At 35.4% G+C, this 13,990-nt stretch overlaps 2 protein-coding genes across 2 annotated transcripts; one reads left to right on the plus strand and one right to left on the minus strand.

Moving 5' to 3' along the window:
- The first annotated feature begins 3,191 nt into the window (after nucleotides 1-3,191).
- Nucleotides 3,192-3,852, plus strand: LOC110898640 (histone H3.2). The gene has a single exon (XM_022145455.2). It carries the CDS (start codon nucleotides 3,274-3,276, stop codon nucleotides 3,682-3,684), a length of 411 nt encoding a protein of 136 aa, XP_022001147.1. The 5' UTR covers nucleotides 3,192-3,273; the 3' UTR covers nucleotides 3,685-3,852.
- A 1,776-nt stretch (nucleotides 3,853-5,628) lies between these two features.
- LOC110898639 lies at nucleotides 5,629-9,021 on the minus strand. Its single transcript, XM_022145454.2, has 4 exons — nucleotides 8,395-9,021; nucleotides 7,208-7,491; nucleotides 6,730-6,957; nucleotides 5,629-6,246 (listed from the first exon to the last, which is right to left on the minus strand). The coding sequence occupies exons 1-4, from the start codon at nucleotides 8,831-8,833 to the stop codon at nucleotides 5,788-5,790; spliced, it is 1,410 nt and encodes a 469-aa protein (XP_022001146.1). The 5' UTR covers nucleotides 8,834-9,021; the 3' UTR covers nucleotides 5,629-5,787.
- Nucleotides 9,022-13,990: the final 4,969 nt, after the last annotated feature.

Below are 13,990 nucleotides of genomic sequence, written 5' to 3' on the forward strand. Positions count from 1 at the left end.
CTTTATAGTGTGTATTATGTCCGAGTATTATTTCTACTATTCAGAAATTGAGAGAGGAAACAGAATTTTGAACGAATTCAAATTAACTCGTCGCCTGCTATTTATAGGCTTTCCGTATGGCGGCTCGCGACCCGCGAGAGAGAAGGCTAAGGCCTTCGTGGCCTGCGAGGAACGACGTGTCGCGTATAGCTTTGGCCAGTTATGGCCCTAGCTTTGGTGAGTCATATGCCACGTGGCACCATGCAGTGTCGAGCAAGTAAGGGAGCTCGCTCCCCGCAAAATACCAAGGAGGTATTGGTCGCGCCCCGCGAGCGACTCCTGAACTTTGTTTTTCTTGATTTTTCGAAGTATAAGGGTATTTCAGGCTCATTTCTTGCGTACGGGGTATATTTAGGACGTTTAGGGTCACGTTAAGGGTTCTATAAGGGTTGTTATATTTATGTACAACTGATACACTTACAGCAGAAGCAAAATGAACTTATAATAGTCTGAGTACAACATATTATTTATTTACAAGCTTTTAACAACTAAGAACTCCTTTATCTTCTAAGCCCCACAACTATCAAGTAGTTCCTATAGCTTTCCTCACAGCTCACCTGAGATAAGTATACTCAAAACGATGTCAGCTATGTACTGGTGAGCTCATACTATACAATTTTATAAAGACAAACCACAATTTACATTATATGCAAACACAATATGGGCATGTGACCACATTATAGTCATTTTGGGCCTCATTGAACCTTATAGGCCACATTTAACTTGTCATAAACCACCGTACAAGGGACATACCGGTCCTTCAGTTGTGTCCCCTTACGGTCATCACATAGGTATGAGCGTGCGTCGCTGGACCTTATAAGCACGAAGTGCCTGTGAGTACAACACAATATTATCCTTCCCATAGTGACACACCCCGTTAAGCATAACAGGATCCCATATACCCCTACTGACATATGCATACTGTAGCATTCTCATTATTACCAGTTATGGACGAGTATACTATCACAGTTTAAAAGACAAGTGTGATGACTCACCTGGTTAACAGTTGCTTAACAACCCCTAGTACGATCGGTTACTATCTCAGAGTCCTAACAAAATTACATAATCCTAGGTTAGGCAATGATACACCTAACTAGTCAGTATCATGGTTGGATATTGGTTAACGCTGCCTCGTGTAAGCATGGTTGATCAGTCCATGCCTAACCAATACCCCTGAGACCTAAAAATAATAATACTAAAAATAGTAATACTAACAATAATACCACTACTACTAAAAATGATACAAATATTAACTATTAAAAACAAATAATAAATAACTAAATTTAAACGAGAACATACCGTAAAACTATTTACAGCAACTTGATGTAGAGTCTCCTTACTCGTGCTCCATAAATGACTACAAACAACACCCAACAGGACGAATACGGGTGGCGTCGGTTTGTCTTGGATGGGAGGCGAGGTTTTACCGATTATTCCAGTGTCATGCCTTCCGACGGGTGGAGGTCGGGTTTCCGCGCATCTGGGAGAGCCAAGGGGCGGGCGGCGGTCGAGTAGTCGACCTTGGCCACAACGCCCGGTGTCACAGTGTTTGGCACGTCGTTCCTTTCCGTTAAAAAAACAACACCCAACATGATATTCTGATCTCGGGATTCTCTTGTACTAGAGCGTTCTCGTTAAAATAAATTGATACTCGAACTATGACACTGAAGGTTCTTATTTATAAGTGTGAATGAACAACAACATCTGCAATTTGGTCGATGTGGGATAAGGTGTCGTGTGTGGGTGCTTGCTTCTTCACGCAGATAGTTGTTTTAATTGTTTTTCCTTTATAACTTTTAAAATATAACATTTCACATAATTACAAATATACTATTTATTTTTTCTATTTTCCTTTATAATTTTACAAAATCTATTTATTTTTTCTATTTTCATCCTTTTATTATATCTCTTAATTAACATAAACTCTATTTATTTTTTTTTATTTTCATATTTTTATTAAATTTCTTATTTAACATAAAATCTATTTGTTACACCAGTATTTTTTTTAAATAGATTTTTTAAATAAAATCTACTATTTATATAGTTTTATGTAAATTAAATTTCTTACTCGTTTTAAATAATGTAAACCTTACTCGTTTTCAATTTTGGATTGAAATAATTGATAATAATAAATATCTTTCATGTAAAAAAACAATATAGCTAGGTATTTTAGATAAAACTAAAAAAATTTAAGCCTTTTTTTAACTCGTTTATTGTAAAAAATATATTTAATTTACATAAAACTATATAGCTAGTAGATTTTACTGGTGCAACTAGTAGATTTTATGTAAATTAAATATATTTCGAAAATAGTGTAATGTAAATGAACAAAAAAACAAGTTAAAAATGGCTTAATTTTTTTTACATGATAGATATTTATTATTATTATTATTATTATTATTATTATCAATTATATATATCCAAAATTGAAAACGAGTAAGGTTTACATTATTTAAAACTAGTAAGAAATTTAATTTACATAAAACTATATAGCTAGTAGATTTTATGTTAAATAAGAAATTTAATAAAAATATGAAAATAAAAAAATAAATAGACTTTATGTTAATTAAGAGATATAATAAAAGGATGAAAATAAAAAAAATAAATAGATTTTGTAAAGTTGATTTAAGCTTAAATAAAATTAGGTGTTAATACCCAAATGTGTTACATTGATAAACTTAAAAAAATGAAAGGGTATTTTAGTCATTAATTAACTAATTTTGGTGTTAGTACCCAAATGTGTTACAAAATTGAAACCATAGAACCTAAATCTGTTAAAAAATAAAGTTAGTATCCAAAGGCGAAATTAGGTGTAAACCACAAGACCCATTTGTGTAATTAACTCTTAAACATAAAACCTGTTGAAATCTTCGAAGTGAACAAATCATAAAAATATAAAATAACAAGAGGAATCGAAATGTAAAAAAGCCTCTTTAAACGCTGCAATCTCATTGGCCAAAACAACACAAACTGGATCACGATCCATAACACCACACCACCCTTAACCATCGTCCGATCAAACTCAATCCAACGCCTCATCTCTTCCCCCCAATCCCACCCCAAAACCTTCAAAAATTTTCATTTTCAAAAACATTCAAAAACCACCCGCTCATCTAAATCATCCCCCCTATAAATACCACCCTTAGATCCCCTCAACAAATCACCCATAAATCTTTTCAAACATTCAAAAACATTCACACATCTTTTCATTCACAACAATCAAACTTTTCCCAGATGGCCCGTACCAAGCAAACCGCCAGAAAATCCACCGGAGGAAAGGCTCCACGTAAGCAACTCGCCACCAAAGCAGCCAGAAAGTCAGCTCCGGCCACCGGAGGAGTGAAGAAACCCCACAGATTCAGGCCAGGAACCGTGGCATTGAGGGAGATCAGGAAGTACCAGAAGAGCACTGAACTGTTGATCCGGAAGCTGCCGTTTCAGAGGCTGGTGAGGGAGATTGCTCAGGATTTCAAGACTGATTTGAGGTTCCAAAGCTCTGCTGTTGCTGCTTTACAAGAAGCTTCTGAAGCTTATCTTGTTGGGTTGTTTGAGGACACCAATCTGTGTGCGATTCATGCCAAGAGGGTTACCATTATGCCCAAGGATATGCAGCTTGCTAGGAGGATTAGGGGTGAGAGAGCTTAAGGGTGTTGTAATGCTTGTTTGGTTGTTTTCAGTGGATGTTCACTTCTTGTGAATTTGTTTTAGATCTATCTGGTTTAGGTTTTAATTTCAGTGTTTAGAAGTTTATGTTTATGTTAATCAAATCCATGGTTGTTAATCAATATTAATGTTTATGTTTTTAATGTTCTAGTTTATGGTTTTTGTCGTTTATTTTTTTAATTTTTAATTTTTATTTATGTTCTAATTTGTATTTTTAGTTGTTTTTGTTTATAAATTCTTTGTTGATTAGTCAGATCTATAAGTGAAATATGCCTTTTGGTTGTGGTAGATAGATCTATTTTCCTTAAAATGTAAGCTCCAAAATTTTCTGTTTATATATATATTTTTTAAATTTTTAATCAATGTTGGTTAATTGATATTGATACTTTTGTTTTTGATTCACAAGTTTGTGGTTTTTGGAAAATATTCATATCATTTTTATTGGTTTTTTGTGAAACAGCTGTTGATCTATCTTACGTTTCAAATTTCATTTTTGTTCTTGATCTGCAAGTTTATTCTTTCTGGGGTTGATTTGGTTCATTTTCATTGGATATTCAGGTCTTGTAAGATTGCAATATTTTAGATCTATTTTAGGTTTCCTGTTTAGGTGTTTTTGTTTTCAAAATTGTTGGTTAAATGGAGTGTACGCCTCAAAATGAATCGTCTCAACTTTGGGTACTAATCATCAAGGCAGCAATACGGTGTATAATCGATTCCACTCAAGAGCTCATTAGGTGGAGTACGGAAAAATATTGTAAACATGGGGAGGGTTTCGGTAAAGGGTCCGTATAGCTGATTGTTGCACACCCCTAAAAGCTTATTTTCACACCACTACATGTATACGGTCCGTATAGAGTTATACGGGTCGTATAACTGATTGTTGCACAAAAGAAATGCCAGGGAATGTTTTTTTGTCCATGTATACGGGTCGTATAACATTATACGACCTGTATGGAATGTTATACGACCCAAACCTCATATAATGTTATACGACCTAATATTTTCTCTATGTATACGAGCCATATAACATTATACGACAAATATTTGTCATGTTAAATTATTCTATACATGCTGTATAACGTTATACGACCCATATACAGGGTGTCAGGGTGTGATTAAGATTTTAAGGTGTGAGATTATCAGGACCCTTGGGTAAATCCACAAGGGGATGTTCAAAATAGGCTGAAACTAAAGACTGGTTTGTGGAAATAACACTTACTTTTGGCTGGATAAGTGGATTGGGGATAACGCCTTACGCGTTCGGTTCCCAAACCTTTTCGTTTTGGAGTTGGATAATACTGCAACGTGCAAAAAAGATATTGTCATGTAAACGGGAGCATTGGTTGGTTCTGGGGCAGCGCAAACAGCCTAGATGATCCGGGGGTATAATCGGAATGGAACGCTTGTGTAAAACTCCTAGAATCACAAAACATTTGCTTAGAGGCTGATTTATGGCTGTGGCGTGCGGGTGGTTCAGCCAGTGGCGGAGCTACCTTATGCTGGGGGGCAACGCCCGCTACGGCTTGGCGCGGAAAAATTTGGAAAAATTAGTGTAAATTTTGGAAAAATTTAAGGTTTTTTCGATTTCGTTACGGCTTATTAATAAAACGTTACGGCTTAGCAGATTTTCTAGATCCGCCGCTGGGTTCGGCAGAATTGTACCGGGTATGTGATCTAAGAGATAAGTTGGACAAAATGCAAATAATTCCGGAAACAAAGGTGTTAAAATGGCTAAGTTGGATCCCAAAGAAAATAAACTGTTTCATGTGGCGGGTCGTGCTAAACCGAATACCAACAAGGGAGGCGCTTGCAAGACGAAACGTCTCATTACCATCGGTGTCATGTGTACTATGCAATTTGGTACAGGATTCCGCAGACCATTTACTCGTTACGTGTCAATACACTCAACAAGTTTAAACTTGTAACTAGAAAAAACAATCAACCTTCACATTAGATTCAAAATCATATGAACTACGTTACACCAATCAGCGCCGACGACAACCGTAAGTAAGATCAAATTTTACAAACATTTGTATATACAATGGAACCAAAAAAATAAATAAAAATAAAGTCAAACTCAATTAGTCAAACCCAATTATTTGGAGCTGAAAAGTTATGGAACCGAAACGAACCTTCTCCGGCAGTATCTCTAACGGGTCTGAACTCTGGTCCATCATTTGCAGTTGCGGTTTGTGCGGTTTGAGTCTCTTGAGGCAAGTGTAAAGCCACTGGTGTGTTGGTTTGGGTCCTGAGGTTAGCATTGCCTAACATGGCCACTTCTTGGTCCCAAGCGAATACATGAAGTGATATCGGCACTTTGGCGTGTCGATGTAAGGATAGTTTTTGGCTCAGTGAAACGGTGTCGTAGCATCTTATGGCTCCTTCTGGTGAAACCATCCATGGAAGGACCTTTTGGTTTGATATTCGCGAGATTATAAGTTTTTTTCTTGCTTTTCTTGCTTCGATGTATAAACTGCTGAGACCTGAGCGTGTCGAAGGCGAGTCTTCATCTTGGTCAATAATGGAAGTTACTTGAATAAATCCCTGTGATATTGATCATGAATATTTAGATTTAACTCAAATTATAGTCATTGTTTTAGTCTATTTTTTAGTAGTAGACATAATATTTGATGCAACATGAAACATGACTAAAATTTTTAAATTTTAATATAACACGTTTATTGAACGGAGTTAATCTGAACATGACCGTTTAATAAGCTGGATGACCGATCACACCCCTTAAAAATACGGTAAAACCACCCGATCGCACCCCCAGAGATAAATCATGGGTCCGCCACCGGTGTAAATAACTTTTTAGATTAACAGTAATTCAACAAGTACACTTGTATTCGTAAATGAACATTAAACGGGTTAACCTGAAACACGACACAACCACAATTTTACAGGTCGTGTTTTGGTACACCTATTAAACGAGTTATCCTACCAACCAGAAATCTTTCAACACATTAACCCGCTAACACGAAACGATTGACACCCTAACATGTATAAGTGGCTCGTGGGACTAACCTCTTCGGTTCGACCTATGGCAAACCCGAGCTTTTCATCTCCTTCTTTGATTTTTATCTCAACCGGGACCTCTCCTCCTATAGGAGCGTACCAAAGACGAACGGCTCTAACCACACCAATGTCAACCCCATGGTAATCTTCAAAACCGTATAAACTCACATTTGCGAGATCCATCAAGTCCGACAGAGAACCCGCGTTTACAGTAGAAGACGCCGTTTCTCCAGAAATCTGTCCAATCATCAAAATGTTACGATAATCAGTGGCGCAACTTAGTGGGAACCGTGCCCCCCCCCCCCCCCCCCCCAAAAAAAAAAAAAATTAATAATAATAAAACAAATAAATAAACAAATAAAAATATTGGTCAAGCTCCGCCATTGATGATAATTACTTCCACATCAACTAAACGATAAAAACCGTTACTAGAAAACTATCAGGACCCATCAGTATCCTGCTAACTAATGATAACGAGTCTTGTTACCTTGGTAAGTAGGGACTCGGTTTGGATGTTCATAAAAAGGATAGGGACCCCAGAAGCCTGAGAGGCGGTATGCCACGCGTTTGCTCGCGAAAGAGTGTCTTCCAAGTCATTGTATCGATACGCAATCGTTTCCGAGGCTTTCGGAAGAAAGAGGATGGATAGAAAGCAGCTTGAGTTGGGTATGGTTAGCACTTCTTGCATTTTCTTGTGCCATGGGTATGCAACATATCCATCATGCAGTTTTGTAGCAGCTAATGCACTCACCATTCTTGAACTCCTTGAAGCTGCATTATTGCCCAAATTTTAGTTTAAAATTTTCAACCAACTTTTATATGAAAATAAATTATTTTGTCTTGTAAACTTGTAAGTGTTGTCCAACAAGTAAAATATAAATAAAGTGCAAAAAAGTGAAACAAGCCAAAAGTGGTTTAAAAAGTCTAAAATTGTTTTTACATCATTAAAGTTTTTGTATTTAATCATATTTAAGTAAGCAATTCCAAGAAAAATACATCCTAAATATATTTTGACTAATTAAAATTTCATAATTACACCTCTAAAAAGTTCTCTTTGTACTTTGAACTAGATTAACCAAATTAATTAAAGTTGGTTTCAAATTTGATTCGATTTAAAAGCGTCACGACGAATATTTCAAAACCCTAACAACATAACTAAACCTAAACCTAAACCGAAACCTCTTTCGATGAACACACAAAACAAGACGACAAATTATCTAGAAAGAAAAAGCGTCGTAATTACGTCTATAGTCAAGAGTCACTTTGGTTCATGTATTTCACTTAAATCCAGGATGAGGTCGGTATCGAACCAGTACCGAAAACCCTAAAAAATGGATACCGGTACCGATACCGAAAATACACAGAGTAGAGTATAGTTCGGTACCGGTAGTCCGGTACGTACTAGTATTTGAAGGTAAAAACCGATACCGTACTAGACCCGTACCAAAAACACTAAATGTTGGCACCGAAAATCGAGCCGGTTCGAAAAATTCGATACCGGTATCCGATACCATTTGCTAATTAAGATTCATTACCACATGACTTAGATTTCATCATATATTAATTAACCCTTCCAAATTATCATTTTTATCAAAAAACATTTACCATCACAAAACCACACAAAAAGTCAACGGTGTAAAAAAAGTCAACGCAAGCATTTACACTTTAACTAACCTTGCAAAGCCAAACAATCACCTTCCGTCCGATCCACAAACCCAACGGTATAATTCGGGTCATCAATAGCTCTTAACATATACTGTTTTTTCCCACCACTCAAAGGCACAATACACGCCATCAACTCAGCAAACTCGTCCGATCCGCGCCTCACTCGCACTCGTATCGAAGTCTCCTTAGACTTAAACGAGTTGTGCAAGATCTTCTGCACTCCGCTCTTCCCGTTCTTAAACGGCGTCGTAATACTTATATTCCCAATCTTAATCTCCTCAACAATATCACCCGTTTGTAACATGTCACATGTCCACTCTTCCGCCTTTGAACTACCTTTTAAACATTCGATCGATAAAACCGCGACGTTGCTAGCCCGGATTCTGCTGCTGCTCCCTTCGGACCCCGATCGGCTGCTTCCCCATGAACTCGAACGATCCATGGGCATATTTTTATAAAAAAAGTTGTAAAAATTTTGAGTGTGAAGATGGGATTGATGAGATTTAAAAGGAGGTGATGATGGCGGCTATATGTGAAAAAAGTCAAAAGGATATGATGATAATTGGAGAATATTTATGAAATTTTGAAGAGGGTTCATATGTAGGAATATTCAGACATTTTGATTGGTGAATGTTCAACGTTGGTGAATGATGAAGTCAATATATAGATTAATGTTTTTAGTGTGTTTGTTTGTGTGTCTATATTTAACACCTAACTTTTACTGTGTAGGTAATGTTTTAAAATCCGGTTTTTATATCATACTGGATTTATCTTAGAAAAGGTTTAATCAGGTGTATCGGACGGTTCAATCGGGTGTATCGTGTGGTTTAGCTTGACGGTTCAACCGGTACAACCGGCCGGTTTGAACCGGTTTTTAAAACATTCCGTTTAGGATCTAACCAAAAGTCTACAACAATTTTTTTTAACGGTAAATTTGGATCACTGAAGGATTACTGGAGTATCATCGTGTCACTAGCAGAATCACCCGATCATACACATCTCCATTAGACAATAAGCCTATACACCAAATTAGAAACAAACCCGATAAATCTAAGAAAAGTCTCTTTATGAGAATCGAACCTAGAACTAAATGATCCACACGTTTTATTCGCAATAGGCTATAAATAGATGGACCCTAACTTTTAATATCTACTGTTTAGAAAATCTGAAAAAAAGTCTAAAACTATATTTGGTGGGTCCGGAGGTGGATATTTAAAAGATGTATTTTTTTTAGTTATGGTTATTTGATGTGTACCTTTGTGTACTTTATGTTAATTTGGAATATGATTGGTTTTAAAAATGTCATCTAATTTGATTTATCCGTGTTTAAGGGAAAATAAAATTGAGGGTAGTTAGAAAATGAGATAGATATGTATATTTTTTATAGTCATGTTAGAAAGTAAGCTAACTGAAATTCATTACATGACTTTTGTTCAAGTAGCATTAGTTTTCTTAGGGATCCATGTTTAAGGCATGAAGTTTAGAAAATGAGTGTGAATCACTAGTTTATAAACTAGTAACTCATTATACACATGTAGGGAATACAAAGAGAGATATCGTTGTTATGGATTAGTTGCATTGTAGTGGAGTGTTTGTTTTTGAACCAAGAGGACACAATTAAAATTTGGTTAACCTCACTACTTTACTATTATAGGTGGGGGTTGGGTCTAATGATAAAGTCTTTGAAGTTAAAGTGGAGCTCCTCTTGAAGATTAAGGGTTCGAGCCTAGGAAGAAATATCGTCTTTTCAAAAAAAAAAAAAAAAACTAGTTGATTAGTTATGTATGTACATAATGGAAAACATGTAAAGTGTGTACATGTTACAATATTCTGGCCTGCAGAGAGTCCAATTACTGATGCAGACATTGAGGTAGACATGATAGTCACTGATGAACTCGTAAGTTTGTGGAGAGAGAGAGGGACGATTTTAGGTTGATGTTATGTGTTGTGTTGTGTTGTGTCTGACCTTTTAATCTCTCTTATAATCTCTTTAAATACACTAAAGGGGAATCATTTATTAGTCAATAAGGGTAATATGGTCCATCATAATTTAATATCTTGATCCAATATTATATAAATGATTATAATGGCCATATAATTAAATATAACAGATTATATTTAATCTTTTTTTTGAACGGTAAACTTCATTAAAACGGCCGGAACCTCAACATAAGGCCGCTAAAAAAACCTTACAATATATACAATAGATATTTTATCCAACTATTCCACTCAATAGACTTGAACCTAGAGCGATGTTTAAACCAAAAAAACGACATACACTTTATAGTCGCTACCACCTCTATAACTCTAGGCGTAATCCCTTGAAAGACCTTATTCCGCTCCTTCCATAGCGCCCAACATGAAATCATTATAATGCCCCGGATAAGCTTCTTGGCCCACTTGGAATCATGCTTCACATCTTGAATCTGCAGCAACTCTTCCATACTCATCAAACTAACAAAGTCAACCTTGACCCATTTGAAAATCGAAGCCCACATGCCATATGCGAAACCACAATCAATAAATAGCTAACATTCTCCCATCTGGACGAGTAATAATTTATTATGAGTATTAGATAAATCTGAAAAGAAGTTAATACTCTTTTTAGCTTCAAACCAAAACGTAACAGAAATATAGCCGTTGAGTCATCATTCAACTCAGGACTCCCATTAGTCATACTACAACCTCGATTTAAAACCTAACAATTATGATCAAAATTTACAAGCAAGCTCTTTAAATGTTTGATTTATATTTGTCTACATGTCATTACGTTAGTAGAACATATTTAGAGACATACAAAATCAAAACTAATAAGGAAAAAGTAATAGTTAATCATTCATACTACGATAGGTAGTTGTACATAGTCATTAGTAAACCCATCATCATTATAAACGCTTACATAATATTTATGGGTGACGGACCATTAGTTATTAGTTATTTGATCAATAAGCATATCAGGAATGTATTCAATACAAAAATTTAGTTTCCTCAGTTCGTTCATCAATGAGCAATAATTTTGTATCGAAATTTGATGCAACACATCTCGAACTGTTACCGTTCATGGAGACATGGTAGCTGACTTTATCACAATAAATATTCAGTATATAATTTATATGGAGTTAATAAATTCATGAGTCCACTGACAAATTTCAACTACACTTATTGACGATTGCGTTGTAATTAATCAACATATTATGTCATTATAACTTAGGTTGTTATCCTCAATGAGATAGATTTGTCTGCTGAGATACGAATATATCTCGAAAATTACATTTTGTTATCTTTGAATATAACAAAGTTTAGAGTAATCAAACGGTTTGAGTTCTCACTTCTTCTTTAAATTATAATCTCTCGTTTCCTTTAAAGATTTTGTATACTCTATTAGATGCTTCACATTAATCTAGACATATCTAGTGTGTTGCAATTTGAATAATATTTGAACAGGTATAGACTTGAACTATATAAGGCTTCTAATTAATGAAGCATCAGGAAATGATCTCATTGATCTTATTATCCTTTAAAGGAGAACAATATTGTTTATTACATGTGTAAGCATGGGCGCAACTTAAGTAGGGCGGGAGGAGGCAGCCGACCAGGGGCGGACCCAATGTATAATGAGCCGTAGCACGGGCTACGGCTCAACTTTCTTGGCGAAGTATAAATTTTCTTTTAGTGTCCGTTTTATTTATCTAGGATACCCCTAAACAAATGTTAGGATACCTTTAAATGTTTGTGAAAATAAAATGAAATGAAATTTGACATTTGATGGAAACGAAAATTTATGGGAAGGAACTTGCAGGTGACACACATTATTAAAGAATGAAGAAGTTGAAGTTATATTTAAAGTTAATATAATAATATGGCATTTGGACAATAAATGAAAAGGCGGAACTATTCTGCAAATGTCAGAAGTCAAATTTAATTAGTATTCCACCATTTTTTACCGGTTAATAGTGTTCTACTGGACAGTAAACATTACTTATTTGTTTTTCTCTTCACTTTGTTTATTTTTTATTTTACCTGCCCTTCAACATTACTAGCCGTATAAGGCCCCTAAGGGTTTTCAAATTCTCATAGATGACCTCAAGTAAAAGAAAATTTAAAAAGCCCATTTCTATTAGTCGCACAGAGCCCTTTAGGGGACATTGAATTCTTAGGGACAGGTCTAGGTAAAAGTTTTTTTAGGATACCCCTAAATTTTTCTTCTAGTTCCGCCACTGCAGCCGACCCCCCGAACTTTTCACTCAGTAGTGGAGAGTATGTAGTTTTCGTATAGAATTTTTGGGGTATATACGTTTTCGACCCCACGATTTTTTAGAAATTTAGGTCTGATAACCCCCCCCCCGATCGGAGATCTCAAGATTCGTCACTATGTGTAAGGACCCATTTAAAGTAAAACTTCTGGAACAAAACTAATGTGTCATTGGGTTTATCTCGGTATGTTATGATATCTATCACGTAAGACTATCTTTGAGATCTATCATATCAAAGTAAATGTGAATAATGCTTTGACTTATGTAACATATAATTGTCAAAAGAATGTCATCATATAAGGGCAAGTTTGTTTTATTTGCTCCCACTCATCATGAGATATGTATATTAATCCACTTGATTCTTGATGAAAATAATTGCATTAACATTTCATCACATTTTGTTGTTTGCATTAAACTATACATATAGATATGCAAGTTAGGAAATTTGTTTTAGACGGAATCAGACAGCTAAATAGAATTTGTGTCTAAACTACCAGTGGCGTCTCTGAGAATTCATGTACCCTGTTCGAGCTCGAAAAAAATATGCTTTTATGCCTTAACGATAAAAAATACAATTACTATTTAAACCATAAAAATGGGCTTACTAAACTTAATGCTAATGGACTAACTTCTAAACTACAAAAATTGATTTGTAAATAGACTTAGGGGCTGTTTGGTAGCCTCTGAATGGTCATTAAGAGGCTACCTCTTAATGGAACTATTAAGAATTTTACCAATGAGAAGGTAGAAGAATGTGATATGTGATGATTTACCATTCAGAGGTTACCTCTTAACCATTCAGACTTGAGGTTACCTCTTATTCATTCAGAGGTTTTAAACCATTAAGAGGTAGCATCTGAATGGTCATTAAGAGGCTACCAAACAACCCCTTATATTGGAATTGATATGACTATACTATTTATTTTTTTAACATATATATATATATATCCGATTTAAAAAAAATAACACATGTCCCTTGAACTCACAGACCCTATGTGATGGTCATCCTCACACATCATAAAGACCGCCGATGTTAACTACATATCATTCATCTCTCAATTTTCACTTAACGAAGTAAAGGAGATACATGAGTAGAATCATGTATACATAATCATTTTATTTGTGTAAAACATGCCTATAGGTAGTTTCAATCTTGATATGCGACAATATGAGTCGCATATGAAAATAATCATGTTAAAAGAAACATGCGTTAACAGTGGCGGAACCAGAACGATTTAGTTAGGGGGTCATCATAAGCTTATATTCTATACTGGTTCAAATTAGGGGGTCCATCTCTAAGTTTGTTCTTCAAAAACTCAAAATTTATAAATAAAAATTCAAAAAGTTCCGGT

The sequence above is a fragment of the Helianthus annuus genome, chromosome 13 (genome assembly GCF_002127325.2).
Source record: "Helianthus annuus cultivar XRQ/B chromosome 13, HanXRQr2.0-SUNRISE, whole genome shotgun sequence".
Taxonomy (NCBI): Eukaryota; Viridiplantae; Streptophyta; class Magnoliopsida; order Asterales; family Asteraceae; genus Helianthus; species Helianthus annuus.